This window comes from Cibotium barometz, chromosome 18 (assembly GCF_041138505.1).
Source record: "Cibotium barometz isolate CiBa-2024 chromosome 18, ASM4113850v1, whole genome shotgun sequence".
Classification (NCBI taxonomy): Eukaryota; Viridiplantae; Streptophyta; class Polypodiopsida; order Cyatheales; family Cibotiaceae; genus Cibotium; species Cibotium barometz.
The window spans coordinates 59090251-59109174 of record NC_141063.1 but is presented as its reverse complement, the minus strand read 5'-3'; the positions used below and the strand labels follow the sequence as shown (position 1 = coordinate 59109174).

Below are 18924 nucleotides of genomic sequence, written 5' to 3'. Positions count from 1 at the left end.
AAGTATCATAAATTCTTTGCAGGAAGAAGACAAGAAGATTACAAAGGATGTGATAGATCCTTATGCATATACTGTTACTATGACATCGGCAAAGAAGAAGTGTACTATTTGTGGTCATACAAATCATCTTACTAAGGATTGTTTCTCCAAATATCCTTGTGAGTATTGTGGAAAGACCAATCATCCATCCTCAAAGTGCTACCAAAAAGATCAAAAGCAAGCAAAGGCACATGTGGTTGAAGAAGTCAACCAACAAGAAGAAACAAATCTTTGTTCTAGTCTCAGTATAAAAGATGTAGATGAGGAGTATGCTTTTTAGATTATGTCATGTATGTGGTTGAGTCAAGACTTATGTTGTTCCAACTAGACAAGTTGTAGAGGACAATACACTACCCTATGTTGTTGTTAAGGGGGGGCTCTTACTCATTGTGTCAAGGAGGTTTGTTAGACTTGATTTATGTTTTGTAAGAAGTTGGTCTTAAGGGGGGATTGTTGGATAAATCTAATCCCAACTCCTTAGTCCAAATTAATATGTGGTGGATAGGCTAGTGGTCAGTGGTTGTGGTGTGTAAAGCCTACAAATGGTTGGTGCATGTTGTTCATGCAACTCATGCAACTAAAAATAGGGTAGAGGAGTCTCTAAATAAGGTACAAGTCATGATCAAGATATTATGTAAGTTTGGTTCATGTCTAATCACAATTAGTGTCTTCTTGTGTTAATCTCATATCAATTTTCTGCATATACCAATTTTTGTCCCTCATCTTCATGATGTCTTGTACAATCTTTGATCCACCTTGAGTATGTTTTGATCAATCTTCATAGCTTAGTTATCATATCCAACACTTGTTTCCTATGTTCAAGGCCTCCTTAGCCTAAACGGCAAGGTCCTTCTTCAGCTTCTCCACATCCTCGTGCGCTTAAACCATGTCTTAGTTAGCTGCACACAAAATAGAGAAAGTTAGGTACTTTTTATCTTATTAATAAGATATTGCAAGTACATTTGTTCTTAGATACCTACCCAACTTTTAAACCTTTTGCCATAAGCACCCTCAACAAGACGCTTCATGTATGTCATCACATAAAAGCCACAATCAAAGGAGTTTGGCTGTAGTGGAACCTAACAATGAATTGTGTTAGTAACAACGCTATCTTAGAATAGATGTGAGCTCACGTTAACAACAGCTTCAAGTTCTTTGCCATACTTGTGGTGTCTCTAATGGTGCTAGAGTCTTTCTAGGACTCTCCATAAATTGTTTCAAAGAGGGATCCGAACAATTTGGAGCTTGTTAACCACATATTGGTTAACACATTCCTATGACAACTATGTCGGAACACTTATGTAATGGACGCCCGTGCTATATTGTAAATCCCTTTATTTGATGAGAGAAATGCCCTAAAGATGCTCCTAAGTATTGAGCTTCAAAGGACATACAAGAGGATCTTGGTCAGTTGGCCAAACCATAAAGAAAAGCCTTGTAACTATGTTTTGGGTGCCCCGGGTCACTTACTCCCGACGAGCAACTATAAAAGCCAAGTTCTCTTGTTTGTAACTCATTCTCCCATTTATGCAAGACAAGTGGAGTGTGTCTCTCTCTCCCTCTCTCTTGCAACTCTAATCTAGCATGTGTGGTGTGCTTAGGGTTAGGGTTTGGAAGTGACTTGTTCCCTCTTGCTTCATCTCTCTCTCTCTCTCTCTCTCTCTCTCTCTCTCTCTCTCTCTCTCTCTCTCTCTCTCTCTCTCTCTCTCGTTATTAGTCTAACCAACATGATCCTCTTTCGTGGAGATCCCACACGATCTTCGTGATGAGAGAGCTTGCTCACCTGTCAGATTAGAGCAACCGCCTCGATGTGACACCACGAGTGCAGGAGGATGGCGATGATGACGAGCGGCTATGGTGGAGCTCTTGAGCCATACTCGAGCTCGGCGGATAGGGAACTTCCCACAACACAATTAGGGTAGGGTTTCCTTAACATTTTTGGTGCCGCTCTGCTGCCGGGCAGCGCCATCCACTACCTATCTACGCCATCTTTGATTCGAACAGGTAGGCTCTTTGGCATGTGATTTTTTAATTTTTGTTGTATTTTGATGTTTTGTTTGGTTGTTTTGATGTTTTTGTTAAGATTCATGTATAGCTTTGTGTTTAGAGTAGGATGATCGCTTGTTTGAGTAATTAAACTCGTGATTTAGGTGATTAGAGAGCCTAATCAAGAGAGCCTAATCGTGATTTAGGTGATTAGAGAGCCTAATCAAGAGAGAGTAGGATTATCACTTGTTTGAGTTAAAAAAACTTATGATTTAGGTGATTAGAGAGCCTAATCAAGAGGATTTTTATTTAAACCTAGACTCTTTTTGTTAATTTTTAGCTTAATCTTATTTTTCTTGCTTGATTCCTTTGCTTAGGTAGGTTAGCATTACTAGAGAGAACACTAATCAAACAAAAAAACCATAAATTATCTCTTAATTTTTTACTAATTATCACTAACCTATTGGTTAGTGTGATTAGTGAACTTAAATTAGACTAATTGAAGTGACATTAGTGTTCTAAAAACTTGCCTTGACTCAAATCTATGCATAGTTCACTCCAATTAGGCCCTAATTAGCAAGAATTAGCACTAATTTGGTCTCTTTTATCTAATTTTTCCACTTTTGACTGGATTAATTAGTGACCTAATTAGTGAAATTATTTTGGAATAATCATATCTTTGGATTAACATAAACATTGCTAATCCACCTATCAAATCTCCATGCTTAAACTCCTCACCAATTAGGAGTAATTTGAGGGCAAAGAAGAGGATTAACGAGTGAATAATAGTGGGATTAAGAGAATTAATCTTTAAGCTAGAAGACCTCTAAATTAGTCAAAATCCACTAATTTAGAGGTAGTCTCTAACTTTAGCTCGATCCCACCCACCTAGCATTAAAGAGGGGGTCTTAGTTGTCTCCCATTCACTTCCCTCTAATTTGAAATTCAAATTCAAATCCAAAATTTCAAATTCAAATTTGCCCACGGCCATCGTTCCATACTTGCCACACGACCGTTTTCCAACCTAAAGCCACGGGCATTCACTTGTAAGTGTACGACTGTGCCGAACCCCCCAAAAAAACTTTTTTTTTCAAAAGAAAAGTAAAAAAAATTCGGATGGTCGTTCACTTGTGAGTGTACGGCCATACCAAACCAAAAAAAAGGCTTAATTTTTTTTAAAAGTTACAAGAATTTAAACGGCCGTTCCAACCTAAAGCCACGGGCGTTCACTTGTGAGCGTACGATCGTGCCAAACCCAAAAAAAAGTAATTTTTAATTTTGTAAATTTTTTTTAAAATTTCCATATCTTTAGAGGTGCTTTTGGTCTAGCTCCCTGACTCACTAGGGTCATTTTTACATGCATATAAAACACCTCAAAAGACCATTTTTTACCTTAAGGATGCGTTCACATGCAAGGCAAAAGTGAGCTAAAACTCATATTTCGGGCCTACGCACGCACTGTTGAAGCTTCTTTAACCTTACCCGCACACCATGAACACCTTTAGTTCATGGTCGAATGCCCCCAATGCCTCCATTCCATTCGGCGGCACCCTGGCCTCAATTGCTCATTCACATGTGGTCGCCATGCCACCCATACTTAGCCGGGAGGGCGAAACGATCTTTGAAGAGTCCTCATCTAGTGAGGACTCTCCCTACATGCACCCCAGCGTGGATAGACGCCCCGAGCACATTCACATATCCTCTTCTCTATCCACCACACAGATCTATTCCCACCCCCCACCGTTGCAACACCTCCCCTTACGCCACAACTTGACATTCCAAGCTTAGCACAAGCTCTAGGAAGGGGAGTGTCACAACACTTACACCCACAAACATCACATACAAAACCTATGTAAGTAAAAATTTTCAAACTTCTGCTAAAATTCCATGGAGTTGGAGACCCCATATACCACATCGAGGTCTTTAATCAAATCGGTCAGGCATTTGAAATTTTTGACGATGGAACCAAAGTCCATCTCCTTGGACTCAACCTTGAAGGCAAGGCCGTGCAATGGTTTCAATCCTTGGACCCTCAGCATAAAAGTGCTTTCAACGCAGTGAGGGAGGCCTTCATTCTCGGATTTGCACCCTACGGGCCCAAATGGAGCCCCATCATCCAACTGTTCCAATTGGAACAAAAACCAGAGGAAACATTAATCGACTACATCGCACACGTCAAGTACCTTGATTCGCGTTGCGAAGAGAGGAAAAATTTGAGTGATAAGAAATTAATGGATTTCTCTTGGGCTTGCACAATTCACAGCTTCACGACCACATGTTGGTCAAGGAGCCCTCCATCTTTGATTAGGCGTGCAAATTGTGATCTTTCTCGATGACAACATGCGAGAAAGCTGTTCCATGCAATTGGCCACCGCACTGATGCCACCCCACAGCTCATTTGTAACATTACCTGCCTCTTCTCTCGGGCCCCAAACCTTATTGGTGGCACCACCACAAACTCACGACTCACACATGGTGCCACCATGACCTTCTCTAGTGCCCATCTTTCCACTCCAACTGTTGCCTCTTCAGGCAAACCCCATTGCTTATGGAAAGATCCCAATTAGGTCCATAGCTACAGCTACCCTCAAGCTTCCCCAAGGCAAGGTAACAGTTGCGCTAGGATGGGGAGTGCATGATCTTCTACCCCCACCAACTGCTTCTACAAAGGGTACCCCCCACAATAACTGGTAAGTCTTCCACTGCCCTAGAACTACCACCAGAACTCAACCCACCATGAATATGGATTGGATTTCTGACCGATAATAGTCTACAATGGTGGCAAGACCACATATATCCTATGCTCCACCCCAATCTCATATTCTTGGAGGCATGGAAAGCTCTTGGAAAACCCACACTAACAAAAGAAAACACTTATATTCAAATTTCACATGAAATGCGTTTAATGAGTGTTGGGTCTTTCATTCCTAAAATTTCTATTGAAAATAACCAGTTGGAGTGCAGATTTCATATCATTGATGTAGGGGCACTCTAAGGCCGAATTATCATTGGAAAAGAGTGGATTGATGCCACTCACTGTCAAATCAATTGGCGTGAAGAAATGGCTACCATGGAAATCAACGGCAAAAAGGCCATCGTCCTCTTGTGTCCCTAAGAGGAAATCATCCACACACCCTCACCTTAGACTGCCCTACCACCTCATGCCCCCTCCTCATCACTGGCAGTCTCCCCTATTCCCCCACCCCATGCCTTACCTAAGCTAATCGATCAGCCACTATCGACACCATCCACCAATGACAATCAAGCCTCGTTCGTCGACATTGCCCCTCAACTCTACAATCTCGACCACCCCCACTGCAAGCACCTTGACCTCGTATCTTTATCATGACAATCAATGGTGGGTGCCAAAGAATCTTCTTGCCGCTTAGGGATTCTACGATGGCTACACAAAATATGGATCCCAAACAACCATCTCTAAAACCTAAGCGCAAAAAGACAACTAAGCCAACACGCACCAACCCTAAGACAAAGCTTCAATGTTGGCTAGTCCCCAACCACCTGTGAGCACAAGGCTACTATGAAGGCAACAATCGCCTCTGGCTACCCAAGCATGCTGCTTGTGCTCATCCACCACAACTTCCCAAGAAGCCACGACAAAAGGACCCATAACCACAAGTTCGGCAACCCCAAGCACAACGAAGCTAACAATGCTAGGTGCTTACCAATGTACTCAAAGCACAAGGCTTCCATAAAGGCAACACATGCCTGTGGCTTCCCAAGCCACAATCAAAAGCCTCTTCTCCACGTCGACAACCACCTCATAACTCAAAGTCTCATCGACAAAAAAGCTGGAAGCCTTGCCAACCACGAACCTTCATCACTCATCAGCGCTGGTGGGTGCCCAAATGTCTCTTAGAATCCCAAGGATTCCATGATGCAAATTTTATCATTTGGCTCCCAAGGCATACCCCTTAGCAGTTCATCCAAACCACACCCACCACATAGTACCTGCCCAATCGAAAAAGATGGTTTGGTGACCAACAGGCATGCAAGTCCCCTCCTCCTCCACAAAATCTTCCGGACTTGCCCATATCCAACACATGGGCACTCCAAAGATTAATTTGCCCAACCATTTTAACCCACGGAGCCTCATCCACAAAGCTCCACCTTGCCCCTTGACTTCATCACCAAACCAAGGGACAGTGCTACACATGGCTGAGCTTATCCAACCACTCAAAGATAAACTCAAAGGTAGCTCACAACTCTAGCCACATGGGCCACTCAATACAAAACCCTCTTTAGGGATGCTGACCAATAAACACATGTTAAACAAAAAACAACCCATGCACAACACCTGCAAATCTCACTGGGCTTTGTCCTATGCACACACACCGCATAAATCTTCATCATTAATAGCCATCCAGGTACATCTCTAGATGGGGGGACCATGGTGGGCACAATCCTAGTCAATGGTACAACCCATTGCCTGGATCTTCTTATTCACCCCTAATGCACTTGAATAATTGCGCTTCATGTCTAATCAATCCTAACCAAATTTTCTTCTTCGGCTCAACACCTATGGATCCTCGCCATTGACTACCACTCCTATCCACCCAAGATCCTAGAGCTCCAATGGCTAACCAACACGATCCTCTTTCGTGCGGAGATCCCACACGATCTTTGCGTGAGAGCTTGCATCACCCATTGGATTAGAGCAACCGCCTCGGTGTGACGTGTGCGGGAGGACGGCGGTGACGAGTGGCTATGACGGAGCTCTTGAGCCATGCTCGAGCTTGGTGGATAAGCAACTTCCTACGACACAGATAGGGTAGGGTTTCCTTAGTAAAGCCATGATTTGAAGTGCCCTAAAAATAATGATAACAATGATAAGAAAAGCAAGAAAGCATGAAATAAGACAAAATATAATAACTTCCCTTGCATTGGTCTTACCTATGGATATTAGGTAGATACTGATGAGGCAAAGATCTCGACAAGGAATTAAAGGAAATCTTCTTTGAGTTGGTGTCCAGAGTTTCCAATATTCCTATACTGCACAATTGTGATATATACCACACTACAGTTGCCTTCAATATTAGTCAGCTCCATCTAAGCTCAAACTTGAAACATTTTGATGCATACTATCAGACAATGTCATGAGCTAACATGTAAACCGACTAGTAGGCCTTATCATCATGTCCTTGAGTACTCCTCATTATTCTGGATGTAGACTTTTTTTCTGTGGAAAGACCCTTTGTATGTCGGTGAATGATTTTTCATAATCTCCTCCATATATCACTTTCATATGTACACGTTTATGAATTGTTTTGTTTTTGTTTTGTTTTTGAGCTGGGAGGTTGCAAAGGAATCACCCTCTACCACCATTTGCTCGGGGAAAAAACCTGTTACCACCATGTCACCATGTACACGTTTATGAATTCCAATGTCCCAACTCAGCACAATTATCTCACATGTAACCCATACTACAAGTGCCTTCCATGATCCTCCCATGGCAATATTACAAGTTTTTTTATTGTGTTATTATATAGCACAAATAATACCCAATGATCCCTTCAAAGAGAAAAGAATTAAGACTTAAAATCACACAAAAAGATATGACTTTTTGCAAGAACACAATTTTTAAAACATACCTACAAAACAAGTGTTTTCTCACATCCACACACCCAAAGTAGTTTTGAACCTTTTTGCTATCTTCATGGAGACCTGACTTAAGAAAGTCATACCACAAACTGTCAAAAAACCAAACCTTTTCAAGCACGTCTTTTGTTAGTGTATTTTCCAACCACCTCTGCAAATTTTAAAAAATACAACGTTTGTTTTTGAAATCAAGAACAACAATGCTATTCTAAAATGGGCATGCACGAAAAGTAAAAAGAAACCCACATAAAGAATAGGTTCATGGTCTTAGTGGATGCTTTTTCAGTTGTTATTGAGTCGACAAGGTTGATGTCAACCTCAATGAGCAAGTTAAATCTTTGAGACATAATGCATAAATGGGAAAAAAAGTGTTGTTTCTAAGAATCAAGAATAGAGGTTTCCCAAAATAGTTCTATCACACTATGGGTGATTCAATTTTAAGAGTCATTTAGGAGACCACGTCCCCTGCAGGATAGAACTAGGTTTTACCTATTAATTCAACATGTACTTCATTTGTGAATCGGCTTGCCCAATTGGTCTCAGAGCACTTGTTTGATCTTTAGAAGAAAAACATGTGGGAGAAAGTCCTCGTCACATACTTTCACAATGATCTTGCCATAGGGACACGCCTAACATAGAAGCTGAGCCTACATAGAATGCCCTCATGGACAGAATTTCAGCCATTTATATGATGGTGATTTCATGGTTTGATGCTTATACATGGTGTGATGATGTTCAACCATTCCAAGAGCTGAATGCTACGATTTCGAGGATGAAAGCAATGGGTGGGAATGGTTTGTAACAAAGGGGTTATTTCAAACCATGGATATACTTGTTAATAAGGGGCCATGGGCCAAGGAATAAGTGGGAACTAGGGACCAAGGGCCTAAGGCTTGGGCCTAGGCACATTTTAATAAGTGTGAACCCACAACCAAGTATAAATACCAATTATAATACTAATGTGGTAGCTAATCACTTTTACTAATCATAATTAATCCAAATCTTGGAGATCCCAAACTTTCCATGGATTCTTGGCTACATTGAAGCAAACTTTCCTCAATCTTATGCCCATCTCAAGCTCTAATGGGACGTCTTGTCTTGCAGTTTTTTTATGTTAGTGGGGATTCCATGGCTTGTTAGGAAATGGAAGAGAAGGAATGGTTCTGGAGGAACATAGATGCATGTGAACTCACTTCCAACATCAATGGGGCTCCTAAAACTGGTCATAACAGAAAATTCCAGCAAGCATGTTTTTCATAGATGACCCATTCATTGACCTCCATATGCATCCAATAGCCCTTGGAAACCATCCAACATGGAGATGGGGCTGCCAAGTAATCTCCTCAAGAGGTAAACCCTTCCATTTGACCAATTACTCCACCATTGTACGGTTGTAAAGCACTCTTTCCCTCTTGCCCACAAGATTCTCGAGCACAGACTTTCCTCATTCATGGGAGGAAGTTCATCCATAACTTGCACATCTGACCCCAAGTATGCCTTCAAGTTAGAAACATGGAATACATCATGGATTCGAGTAGTTGAAGGAAGAAAAAGTTGATAAGCCACTTCACCAACTTTCCTCAACACTTTCTATGGCCCATAATAGTGGTGTGCAAGCTTTGTATTTGCATTGCCTTTGAGTGAACCATATCTACTCTTGGGAATCCTCAAGAAAACAAGATTCCCCTCCTTGAATTTGAAAGGTCTTGTATGGGCATCGCTATAGTGCTACATCCTCTCTTGAGACTTCTTAATGTTGTCTTTGGATTGTTGGAGTAGCATATGTAACTTTTCCACTTCTTCTTTAGCACTTGGATTCACATCATCATGCTTGAAGACCATCATGGAAAGATTGACTTTGTATCCATACATCGGTTCAAATGGAGACATCCCCATCCTAGTATGATAAGTGTTGTTATAAGCAAACTCCACCAAATGCAACCACTGATCCCAAGCATGTTGAGTCTCAAAGCAATAATGTCTCAAGTAGGTCTCCAACCATTTGTTTACCCTCTCGGTTTTACCATATCAGTCTCAAGATGATAAGTGGTAAAAGGTTCCAATTTTGTTCCCATGCTCTCAAATAGTGTGCACCAAAAACCACTCATAAACCTAACATCCCGGTCATTCACTATTTGTTGTGGCATCCCATGTAACTTGAATACATTCTTCATGAATTGAGCTACCTTAGCTACCGTATGCTTGATGTTAGTGGGTATGAAATGGATTGCCTTTGTTAAGCGGTCCATCACCACATAGATGCTATCCCATCCCCTCCTAGTAGTAATAGGAAGATCGGTAATGAAGAATGGGTAAGGGCTAAAGTAAACCACCCTCCTTATGTGTGGGATCCTTATTCATTTGATATGCAAACACTTTGATACATATTCATGCACGTCCTACCATAACCCTTTCCAATAGAACCTCTTTCTCACTCCATCATCATATGTCTTAAACAAGCCCATGTTACCTGCCCCATGAGTGAAGAATGCATCTTATCCAACACCTTTTGCTTGAAAGCTGAGTTGGGAACAAGATAGACCTTATCTTTGAAGTACAATAGGTCATTATGCATGGTAGAATGAGGCAAATAATCACATGCACCATGCTGTAATTTCTGCATCATTTGGGCTAAATCCTCATCCAACAAATATTCCTCTTGTAGATCCTTTATCCAATCCTTATGAAGCTCCGATATGACTGCCAATGAACATTCCCACATTTTACATAATGGATTAGCAACCACATTGTCCTTCCCTTTTGTGTAGGTGATATCAAAATCATAGTTTTGGAGCATAGCAACCCATCTTCTTTTCTTTGGCAAGAGTGTAGGTTGACACAAGAAATATTTGAGCACCCTATGATCACTACACACATAGAACTTGGTCCCATAAAGATAATGATGCCACTTCTTGACTACATGCAAAATCACTATCATATCTTGATCATAGACATGCAGCTACATCTCTTTGTCACTCAACTTTCGACTCTCAAATGCAATCACCCCATGATCTTGGTATAACATGGCCCCGATTCCTCTTCCACATGGATCCGCCCTCACAGTAAATGGTTTTGAAAAATCTCAACATACAAGAATAGGGAGGACTGAAGTAATCATTCTTTTGAGCTCTTCAAAACTCTTATGAGCAATAGCATCCCAAAAGAAAGCTTCCTTCTTGTCTCACTGGGGTTGCAATTTGAGCATCTCTCTCAATAAACCTCCTATATAGAAGGATGTGAGACCCACCAATAATCCTCTTAATTGTGTGATATTGGAGGGCATTGGCCAATTTTTGATGCATTCCACCTTCTTAGAATCCACCCTAATACCAGCCTTGCCCACAATGTGTCTATGGTATTCCACTTCACTCGCCATGAAAGTGCATTTGCTCTCTTTGGCATACAATTAATGTGCCCTTAATGCATCCAAAACCTCTCGTACATGCTTTAAGAGCCCTTCTTTGCTTTTGTTATACCCCAATATATCATCAAAGAAGACCAACACTGATTTGAAAAGATAGGGCTGCAACACCTTATCCATCAAATCTTGGAAGGTCACCGGAGCATTGCATAAACCAAAAGGCATAACCATATAGTGAAATAGACCCCTTTCGATTATAAAAGCTATTTTATGCTCATCTCCCTCCTTCATCCTTGTTTGGTGGTAGCCCGATCTCAAATCAATCTTGGAAAAGTAGCATGCACCCTTGAGCTTATCCAAGATATCATCTATCCCTTCGAATAGGCTATCTATTCTTCATGGTAATCTTATTGACATCCCTATAGTCAAAACAAATGCGGAAAGTGCCGTCTTTCTTCTTCACTACTAGTAGGACTAGTGATGTAAATGGAGAATGACTAGGTTTTCCCGACCCATGCCAAATAACTCTCGCACTTGCTTGGCCAGTTCATCTTACTCAATCTTTGAACGCCAATATGGTGGTTTGTTCACGGCCTTTGCATTTGGCTCAAGCTCAATAGCATGGTCCACTTCCCTCTTTGGAAGTAGGAACTTTGACATGTCAAACAGATTTCGATACTGTTCTAAAAGCTTTGCCATATCACTATCCACAACTTGCTCATTGTTTGCATTGACAACATCATTGGAAAGTTGTAAAACATATATGTGGCCCACTTTCTTCAATTCTCTCTTACGTTGTGTGGCATTAATGAGTGTTAGCTTTGAACCATTAATTTCTCTCAAAGTGGCCATCTCCTTGGCATGCATGAAACTCATGAATCCCTTTTGAATATTCATGGCAATTGTCCCAAGAGTGGACAACCAAGCACATCCCAAGATGACATCAATTGGACCCATTTCCATGATTAAAAAATTTGCTTTGCAAGTGACCTCTTTGTCAAACATGAAGTCCACATCCCGGCACACATTGCATTCTGGCACCATTAGCCACTTGAATAGCATGCATGGAAGACAAAGATAAGGGTTGTAATCTCAAGTTATGTAGAGATTTGGCATTGGAAAAACTATGTGTACTCCCACAAGAACATATGCCACCCTTCCATTGATGTAGGTCTTCAACCTCAATGTATTTGCATTTTTTGCATCCCACATAAGCATCATGTGATAGAGTGAAAATGATGGCATCCTTGCATGAATCATCCAGAGCACACATAGGAGAAGGTAGTCCATCATCATACTCTTCATGATTCCCACAATGATCACCATCGGGGTTGGAAGGAAACTCACCACCAAGATCACAATCCTCTTCATCCTCAATGGTATCATTGCATTCCGCATAATCTTTAAGTTCATTATTCTTCTCCTCTTCCATTTTGGTAAGAATGACATTAAGACTTGTACCTCTCACCTTGCAAGTCTTTGCATGCTCCTTATCCCATTTCTCACCACATTTGAAGCATAGCCCCTTGCTTCTTAACTCATTTAAGCAGTCCTATTTGACAGACTTTGTCTTGTTGATACCCACATTCTTTCCATCACCACTCAAAGGCTTTGTAGATCCACTACCGAATTTGAAGTTATGTTTCTTGGTCCAATCTTTTTCATAGACGGTAGGGTATCTAGGAATAGCCATGGTTGATGAAGCATTTGGGTTTGTTTTGACCAAAGTAGGGGGTGCTTCACTCTTCTTTTGGTCTTTTAATCCACCTCTTGAAGGGTATTTCTCTACATAAATCTTGGCCAACATCATTGCCTCTTCAAGGGTGGTCGGCATTTGTGCTTTGACATCCGCTCCTTGACAACCCTTTGATATACTTCACAGTCTCATAACCGGCATCAAGTCCTTTGACATAGGGCATAACTTTCACAAATTTATGATTGTAAACGGCATCAAGTCCTTTGAGCATAAGTTTCAAAAATTTATGATTAAGTCTTGCACACTATTGGATTGAGTAAGGTTATCTCATTCGGTGTTTTTCTGAGCATCATGTAATTTAGACATAAAAGCATCTCTCATTTTCTCCTTGAATGCATTCTAAGAAGTAATGACATAGATGTCCTCTTGTGTGTTTGAGCATATCCTTTGGCAACTAATCATGCCTTGTACTTGCCAATAGACCCATCTAAATTGTGCTTCACTTTGAATACCCATTTACATCCAATTGCCTTCTTATCCTTACGCAATGGCACCAAATCCCATGTCATGTTAGCATCTAACACAACCATTTCCTCGTCCATGGCATCCTCCTAATTCTTATGTCCAAGTGCCTCCTCAAAGAATGTGGGATCTATCTCTTAGATAACTCTAACCATATATGCATAATGATGAGTTGTATATCTATCATATCTCAATATGTCAATACGATATTTGATCCTTGTAGACTTGCGTACTCTTAGATCACTTTTTGGTGTCTTCAAAATTGCTTTTTTCATTTGTACACCATGCGTAACCTAAAATACCAAACTCCTCATCAAGGCTCTATTCTGAGCCATTAGAGTCACCATCAAAGGAATGCCTCCTCAATACATCGAGCATCACAAAAGGTTGATCCATATTCTCTTTACCCTTGCGTGAGACATGAGAGCTTGCTGAATTTTCAGCACCTACATTTTCACCAAATGATGTGGGAGACTTCATGACATTGTATCTCCACCTACTTGACCATGGTCTAATAGTAGTTCCATTGCTAGGAGACTTGTAAGGCCCACTAACTGCCTGTTATTGTTGTTCTACAAGTGGCATAACCACATTGTTCTCTGTTAATCCCATTTTAGATTAACAAACATGATCCTCCAATTGAGGATATTAATAAGTGTCATGAAACGGTACTACAAAAGTTGTACATTATGAGATATTGGCTACCCAAGTCCTAGTAAGTAAATTTTGGGTGCCCAAGTGTGAATAAGGGCCAAACGTATATAAGGCATTTTCTCATAATGGAAAGACACAATCCCCTTTGTGCTATATAGAGAGCTCTCCCTTATGTCTTGAGAGAGATTGAGAGAGAGAGAGAGAGAGAGAGAGAGAGAGAGAGAGAGCATTCTAGCATTGTTTCTCTTTTATGATTGTGTGATTCATGCTTGTATGAGAGAGTGATTGCCTTATGCGGTGACGGTGTGAGCGACTCTACGGTGACAGCGTGGAGGTGGAGCTTGGAGGTTAGAGCTTAACAAGCAAGCTTGGAGGCCTCAAGGGACTCAAGTTTGAAGCATTGGTAAGTGCCCTACAACAGCTGTGATCTATTGCTCATCCTTTAGGTGAATGTGTTGAGTTCCCTCTTGGAGATGTGGTAGCCCATAACATTTTTGGCGCCACCGGGGAAACACCTTTGTTTCTTCCATCTCCCATTTCATAAGATTCATGATTGCCTTTGCAATCTAGTAGTGTGTGGTAGAAAGAAATCACGAGAAATTTGTTTTTGTGATGTTGTGTATGTTTGTGGTGGAGTGGCCTTAGGATAGAACTTCATTATTTTTTCTTGTTAATTTTGATATTTGCATCATTGAAAGCACCAATGTGAATACTCGGTGTTGTTTTGTTTTCCTTATTTTTTTTAAATTCACAAAAATAAAAACATAAAGAACTATTGACTGTGCCAAGAACTTGCATTCTATTCCTTAGGCGTGGCACAATCAATTTGGGATCAATTGGATAAGTATTACGCACCCAAAATCATAACTTTCGACGTGAAAAGTTCCACGTGAAACTGCGGAAAAATGTTCATGTCATGAACATTTTCTGCAACTTCAAGCCGTGAATCGCTCCCGAAATCAGCGCTATAATTAAAGCCAAAAATCATAGGATTGCCTTGTCAAAAATAGGTAACCTTATCCTGACACCTCTGACGCCATGAAGTCTACCAAAATTTTTGATCCTGTGAAAGTTCAGCAAAACTTTCACAACGTGAACGTTTCCAAAAAATCTTTATGATGTGAAACCTTTTGAAATTCTTCACGGCGTGAACCCTTTTTTGTTCACGATGTGAACTTTTTCTACAGATTCATGGGTTGGCCAAATCCAATGAATAGTCAGGCCAAGGCCACAAAGGTCGGTAAGAGAGGGTAGCCTATATCAAAGAGAGGATCTGACCCGAAAGGCAAAAATCTTTGAGCACGTGAAAGTGCAAAATAATGTTCACGCTGTGAACCTTTTTTTAACTTTTCAGGTCGTTAACCATTCTCTACAGTTTCATGGCTTCAAAACATAGCGATGGAGTCGGAAGAAAAATCAAATTGGGTCGAAAAGTAGCTTATCAAATCGTACATACATGCACATAAGATCTAGAAAACTAATCAGAGACGATCTTACACCTGACGATAGTGCATCGAATCACCCAGGATCTTCCTATCAAAGAAGTGTGGGATCAGGACATTCCGCAAGCACACACCTGAGTGTTTTAAGAAACCTGACCACCGTTGAAACTAGTAGCGAAGAGTCCATGGAAGAAGGGCTGAGATACACTGGGTTTGGGAAGAGGAGAAACCACCCTCCCTAACTAGGTCCAATGGTATCATATTGATATCGCCCGGGGATTTTTTGGTCTCCAATCCAGTCATGAAGAAAAAGCGCAATCTGCGGGCATGGGTTCATTAACCAGCGCTAGACTCGGTCCACGACAAGAAGTGTCCATCTCCAAATGTCGAATTCTAGGTTGTCGAATACCAGCACCCCCCGAATAAGACGGGACATAGAAAGTGTGGCTAAGAGATGGGTCAATTATTCTTCCCCACAACCGAGGAAGTAGAGTAAGACCTCAAATGGAGCTAGGTGGAGCTTAAGGAAACAAGAGCTCGATACTCGAAGAGCGAGAGCTGAGCAAAAGGAAACGGGAAGTTTTAACCCACTCCAATCACGAGGGAAGGAACTATAATTGGTTATGGGAAGAAATGAGGGAGAAATTCCAAACTTGGAACCCATAAAGGAGGAATCCAGAGCCGAGGAAGGGTTTACAACCATAGAAGAGGAGGATAACCTAGCAAGAGTGGTGGGTGAAGGAGAGGGCCGTCTGTACACCAAAAAGGATATTGAGCAGATGATCAATCACCCTACGTTCCTACAAGACATGGAACTTCTGATTCTGCAATGACGTATGGAGGCGACTAATGATGAGTCACTCCAAGGTACAGAGGCTGGACCATCCCATGGACCATAAATACCTAAAAGAGCCAATACAAGAAGGGGACGAGGTCTAGGAAGGGGGGAGCAATTCCTCAAAAGCCAAGGATAGATCCAACCATGGACCTTAATGCAGCCACAAGGACAGACTTGCTAAATATGGTGGCAAAGATGGGCTGGGGGATGGTCAAAGAACTAGGCACTCCTCTAGAATCCCGACCCTCCCAGATGAAACTGCATATCATTTCCAAACTTGTCTGAAAATTCTCTAGGGACGTGGATCCTATCCAACATGTCGAGATTTTTGAATTCACATGTGAAACCTGCGGGCCAGTCAGTGATGTGACAATGATTCATGCCTTCTCACTGACCTTGGAAATGTGATGTGACAATGATTCATGCCTTCTCACTGATCTTGGAAGGAAAAGCTCATCAATGGTTCCAAACCCTCAAACCTAAGGATAAGGTTAACTTCACAAGACTCAAGAACGTTTTTGTGCCAAGTTTTACCTGAAGTGGTGACAGATGGAGCCCTGTGGCACAGTTATATAATATCAAACAAAAGGAAGTTGAGTCAATGAGAGACTATGTGTCTTGTCTTAAGCAATTAAATTCAAGGTGCAAACTTCAGGAGAGGTTAACTGGTGATCAGTTATTGCCTTGCTTCCGGAGAGGGATTAGAGACCACAAAATGCATGATTACCTACTAGTACTAGCTTGACCTGCTACTCTTGATGCATGTTGCAAATTTGAAATCGAATATGAATATAATATGTCGGAATTGCTGCAAACCGGAACTACGACTTCGTGTGTCTCGAGCCACCAAGAAATTGGAACTCGAAGCAAGAAAGTCAGAAACATGACAGTGGATGAGCTTAGTAATGCCATATTAGAGAAATTGAAAGTAAGGGAGGGAAGAGAAACATCTGGGCATGGGCATAATCATCTTTACCCCTACAGGGAATCGGTGTGGTGCTCTATGCATAGATTAAATCACATTACCACACCGAGTGTCCACAATTAAGAGCAAGGCCATTACTCTATTGTGCCCACTGTGTAAAATTAGAAAATCATAACACTTCAATGTGCAGATATCCCAAATTTCAAAATGTTGCTCAACTACAGCCCCATTAGCTTTACCTGCGCCACCTGTACAGATCACCGCTACTGCTGGACAACCCAACTCTTTCTAATTACCTAGGAGGATGTTTTGGGTACAAGACACTTCATCTTTGCCACCACCACTTCTACCACCGCAACCACCACAGGCTAAAATCAATCAAGTATTGATTGAAGAGCCGCGTCAGAAGATGTTGATATGGTGCGGGAAATAGAACTTAGTAGAGAGTACTACGAGAAAATGGTGGAGGTCACGCCAAAATATTACGTCCTACATAATGCCAGTACCTATGTTTCAAACCACGGTACAATGGAAGGGCAAGGACATGAACTCAAACTTGAGAAGAGGACCGCTAAAATGCTTTGGCTGTGGAGGGTGGCATCGAGTCGCCGAGTGCCCAAACAAGAATATGGTTCATACACACCAATCCCAACAAGTGGCGGCTCCGCCCAATGACATGCCAATACTCACATGTACTAAATGTGGGATTGATCATTTGATCAAGGATTGTCCATACCGTGCAAGTGGTTTGACTTCTACTGTTATTCAGGCCACCATCCAGACCATTAGTGTACAGCCTGGGAATATCACACCACTCAACGTCCTAAAACAAGAGCTCAAGCTCAATTAGGAGACACAGGAAAGAATCGAGCGGATGTGACTGTTTCTTGAGCTGGCCGTAGGAGAAGAGTGAAAAAAGTGGGTAAGGGTGACACAAGGGTCACAATCCAAGATAGATCCAAAGAAGATACAATCGACAACAAATCCACCCAATTGAAGGAACAGTGGGATCAAAGGATCAATCACAAGGGGTCGGACCAAGAAGAGCAAAGAGAGCAACCAACAACTCCTAAGAGGGTTGGTGAATACCCCAATGCCGACGAGGAAATAAGAAATCTTGAAGATGCCAGCGCCTTAGTCAAAGAGTGCCAACGGCTTCATGAAGCCAAGCTAAGGCCAATCGAGTCAGGGATACAGTTTATCCCCACGAAACGAGCCAACCATGAATAGGGAATTGGGTGTGCCTACCCCAATTCTAGAAGAAACAGAAGAGGAGTCCCAAGCAAACACACTGTCCAGAATGTTTGAGAAAAATGTGTTGGGGGAATCCATCCATTACTTCCCTAGGGAGGAATACGAGGCACATATATGGGAAGAACCCTCTATCTCCAAAGAACCCAAAGACATAGGAAGTCTTGCAGCTGTGCTGTCCATGCCTGTATAAATGCCATTAGGGAAACTGTTATGCAATTCACCAACCCTATGGATAGACATAAATTAATGGGTAGAAGGCGGCGGACTAAAGCCAGCTGATACTATAGATGAGACTCTGCCACCTCTGGCAGAAAGAACCTTGAGACATACAAGGAAAACTCTAGTCTTTAGATACCAATTAATCAACTGGGATGCTACTACGAAAGCGATGCAAATGCTACAATCGCGATCCATCATAATGGGTACCAAGCACTGGCTATCTTGGATGGTGGGGCGGGGGTAAGCATCATCACAAAATGTTGCTGGGAAACCTGATCTAAAAAAACCAGATCTAATCGTTAAAATGGCTGACTAAACATCTTCGAGGCCCATTGGGCTTTTAGAGAATGTTAAATTCAAACTCTTTACATT

The 18924-nt window shown here is 41.6% G+C and overlaps 1 protein-coding gene across 1 annotated transcript; it reads right to left on the bottom strand.

Annotated features, from left to right (window-relative positions):
• Nucleotides 1-893: 893 nt before the first annotated feature.
• On the bottom strand, nt 894-7988 carry LOC147629537 (uncharacterized). The gene is made up of 7 exons (XM_086812925.1): nt 7888-7988; nt 7617-7790; nt 7477-7554; nt 5752-5858; nt 1204-1283; nt 1020-1118; nt 894-938 (listed from the first exon to the last, which is right to left on the bottom strand). Exons 1-7 carry the CDS (start codon nt 7986-7988, stop codon nt 894-896), a joined length of 684 nt encoding a protein of 227 aa, XP_086669051.1.
• Between the last annotated feature and the right edge of the window lie 10936 nt (nt 7989-18924).